At 43.3% G+C, this 3928-nt stretch overlaps 1 protein-coding gene across 1 annotated transcript in view; it reads right to left on the bottom strand.

The window, feature by feature from the left end:
• Positions 1–3758, bottom strand: part of SOS1 (SOS Ras/Rac guanine nucleotide exchange factor 1) — a 266745-nt gene extending 262987 nt beyond the window's left edge. The window contains exon 1 of the mRNA XM_007945049.1: positions 3672–3758. Coding sequence (XP_007943240.1) covers positions 3672–3758 — 87 coding nt within the window. The remainder of the gene's footprint in view (positions 1–3671) is intronic.
• Between the last annotated feature and the right edge of the window lie 170 nt (positions 3759–3928).

Raw genomic sequence — 3928 nt, 5'->3', positions numbered from 1 at the left:
AAAACAAAAAAAAAAAAAAAAAAATTAAAGGTTATGGTAGACAGCTTAGTTAGAAAAGAAAGATGAAGCTAGATCACTGATCACTATCAGTTCCATGCTAAAGACTATGCACTTACTTCATTCTAGGCCCTCAAAAGATATTACCTATTTTGAACTCTGGGAGCATCATGCCTAAGGCACTTGACTGCTAACCAGAAGGCTGGTGGTTCAAACCCACCAGCCACTCCTCGGAAGGAAGGCTGGGCAATCTCCGTAGTGATACTGCCTCAGCAACCCAAGGAGGGGTCATTATGAGTTGGGTCCAACTCGACGGCACATAACAACAACAACAACATTTTGAACAAGGGCTGGACATGTTCAGAAGTATACTATAACTTTTGAAATTTGAAAAATATACAAAGGAGAGGTTGGAGGGGGCAGTGAACTCAGTTAAGAGGTTATTATATTAATCTGGGAAAGAGAACTCATTAGGTGGAGTAGGAAGGAATAGATTTGAAGAACATCAATCTCTACCTGGCTGTAGACAATAACATAAAGACAGAAGTCAGAGATGATTCCAAAGTCATAAGCCAGTCAAATAAAATAACAAAGCCATTAAACCAGTTACCAATGAATCATTCCCAACCCATGGTGACACCACATGTATCAAAGTAGTATTGCACTTTCAATGGCCGCGTTTTCAAGGGCTGTGTGCTTTTCAAAGTAGATTGTCAGGCCTTTCTTCTGAGGTCCCTCTGGGGGCATTTGAACCACCAATCTTTCAGTTAATAGCCAGCACTTAACAGTTGTGCCACCCAAAGACTCCATTTTAAAAAAAAAAAAAAAATGGAAAATGGTAGGTAGAAGGGAGAAAGGTGATGGTTTTAGTCTGGGAAATACTGTGTTTAAAGGATATAGAAGAAACACACGTATGTCCAAACCCATTCATTCAGACAATATGAGTGCCTACTATGTGTATAAGCATGGCGGATAAAATGAGAATAAGGTATCATCTCTGGTCTCAAGGAGCATCCAATCTAGTTGTGGAGGGGGGAGACACACAAGTAATACTTATTGTTAGGTGCCATCAAGTCAATTTCAACTCATAGTGACCCCAAATGCTCCATAGTGTTTTCCAGACTACCATCTTTGCAGGAGCAAACTGCCAGGTCTTTATACCATGGAATAAGCAACCTTTTGGTTAGCGGATGAACAACTGCACCACCAGAACTCCTTAGACAGTAAATAAGAACTTAAAATTCTCTGTTAAATGCCAGCCCAGAGTGTGAAAAGAAAACAAAATCAGCCCTGAGAATCTGAGAAAAGCAATGACTTGGAGAGTGAGTCGAGACAGACAAGTGTTAGGCCAGGCAAAGGGCAACCCAGATGAAGGAAACAGCATGTCAAAAAGCCTCAACACAACAGCTGGATGCAAATAGTTCAGTAAGTCCAAGGGAAGAGTTCAAGATGTGGAGATACCCACATGAAATGTCCAGCAGGTAGGTGAAAATTTAGGTTTTGAGCTCCCAAGAGCACATCCAAATATGAAATATATTTTCAGTTTTGTCTTAGGTGGCTTAGAAGTATCAATAATGAGAATATGAATGAGACTGGAAAAATGATCACTTCTAGTGTCATGAGAAGGTATCTCTCTTCTTAAGTCAAACGCTGGTTCAAGTAAATAGGTGGGATTGTGGTAATTTGGAGATGCGCAGTGCTTAAAGGGACCAGACATTTACTCAGCTCCCGCCTACTTGAATGTGGACCCAATATAGAATGATCTTCCTATACTTCAAGAAAATTTGAAAATTTAAATTTTACATAGTACCTCCCATTCTTAAACCCTGGCAAAAAAAAAAAAAATCATATTTAAAAATAACAAAACAACATTGTACCAGCCAAACAAAATGCTTCCATGGACAGAATTCAGCAATGACCACCAGCATGGAAGAATCAGACCAGGCATGCCAACTCCTACACCACTCTTTAGGGAACTTCATAAACCAAACCAAACCAAACCCACTGCCCTCGAGTCGAATCTGACACATAGCAACCCCTCCTTGAGTTTCCTAGGCGATATCACTAAGGTAGTAGATTGCCCAACCTTTCATCCAAGCAGTGGCTGGCTGGTGGGTTTGAACCACCAGCCTTCTGGTTAGCATTCAAATGCCTTAGGCACTACACTACCAGAGCTCTCAACTTCACAGGACCCTCAAACGATAGGTTACTTTGGCCGTTCCCTCAAATTAGGAGTTGATGAATTCTGAGCTAAATATGCACAAATTGGTAGTTGTATGAGTGCTTTTGAATGTTTGCAAGCAATTTTTCTGTCTACTTTCCTGTCAGAATACCGGCTTCTAAGCATCACAGAGACCTCCTACTGTCCTGTTACAAGCTAAGAAGCCAAACATGCAGGTACAGCAAAAGTAAATAGGTGGTAAGTAACTCTGACAGGATTTCTAATGAGTAAAGTATATAAGCTACATGTCATCTGTTTGGTTTTCTTTGAAAACAACAAGACAGTAATATTTGTGACTACGACACTTGAGAAAAAAGGCAGTCACTTAAATCTGAAATAGATGAGGATATTTTGCTACTAAGCCAAATAGTTTCCACAGTTCCAAGAGAGGAAAGAGGGTAGGGAAGAACAGGGCAAAAGGGAAAGTAAAAGTTGCCAGCTTTTGAGAAATAACAGACACCTTTTAAAATACATAAATGTTTAGCACACAAAATACACCATAAACTCAATTCTCAGTAGGAACAGAAATATATCTTAATGAGACAACATGAAACAGTCGTTGAGTAACAAGAAACTGGAATTCAGGAACACTATTAAAAGGGTAGAGTAATTTCTATACTTACAGAAAAGGTAAATGAAGAGAAAGAAAAAAAAAAAAACTTTTTGTTCTTAACGCCATTTAAAAAGTTTCTGATATTTTGATGTTAAGTCACAATGTTGCTTTAGAAGCTATTAGAATGTAGCAACACTTCCTAATTATACTAAAACATTCAAAGCACAGAACATGAGGTGGAACTTTAGATAACAATGTGGCAAACTTGAAGAAACATATAAAGCTTAAAAAGGTTTGTACTTAACAAACCAAATGACAGCACCAAGATTTTCATATTCTTTAAAACAAAACAAAAAAAATCTGACAATATGACATCTGCACCCGCCCGTTCCTCGGAAAAATGGAGAAATTTAGTGGAATTGGGTGTGATTACCGAGGTCAAACAGAGCAGGCCGTGTTCCTGCTGCTACTGGCAGGCGAGCTCTGCAATTACGTGGGGCAAGCATCATGGCCAGAACACTCCTGGAGTCCACGAAAATGAGCACACTGGACGCCTAAAAAGGTAGGCTGACAACACAGCTCCTGGTAAGACGCAGACGACAAAAAGTGGCCTGCTTTGACCTCCACTGAAAACTGAGGCTCCTCCAACTAGTATGTCTGAATCAACGAGTAGAGGTTGGATTATTCGGACAAACTCTACCAGGCTTCCTGCGGCCTTCCCACACACCGGTTAATGTCAACACCAAGAGCCAGCCGAATGTGGGGAACCTCTCAGTGTGTGCTGTCCATTCTGAGAGCCAGTGAGACAGGGAAGAAAGATGGCCCTGAGCGCCCCGCCTCTCCAGCCCTCGGCGCCCTAGCCGGGGGTTGCAGCCGGAAAGCAGGGTCCCGCGCGCTCACCTTTTTCAGCGCTGGCACCAGCAGCCCCCGCCACTTGGGCGCATTCTCCTCGCTGAAAAACTCGTACGGCAGCTGCTGAGCCTGCATGGTGCCCCCAGGGCGCCTCTGGGCGGGGAGGGGGGCGGCGGCAGCAGGGTCCGGGAGCCGCGAGAGGGCGAGCTCGCAGCGCGGAGCAGGGCCGCGGCCCCACTGGACAGCCCAGCCCCCTCGGGGCGCCGCGCGGCCGGGCTAGCCTTGGCGAGGGGGCTGGGGGGAGA

The sequence above is a fragment of the Orycteropus afer genome, unplaced genomic scaffold (assembly GCF_000298275.1).
Source record: "Orycteropus afer afer isolate SDZICR_OR568_19922 unplaced genomic scaffold, OryAfe1.0 scaffold00131, whole genome shotgun sequence".
NCBI classification, from domain to species: Eukaryota; Metazoa; Chordata; class Mammalia; order Tubulidentata; family Orycteropodidae; genus Orycteropus; species Orycteropus afer.
Note: the sequence above shows the minus strand (reverse complement) of the source record. Positions and strands in the feature narration are given on the sequence as shown.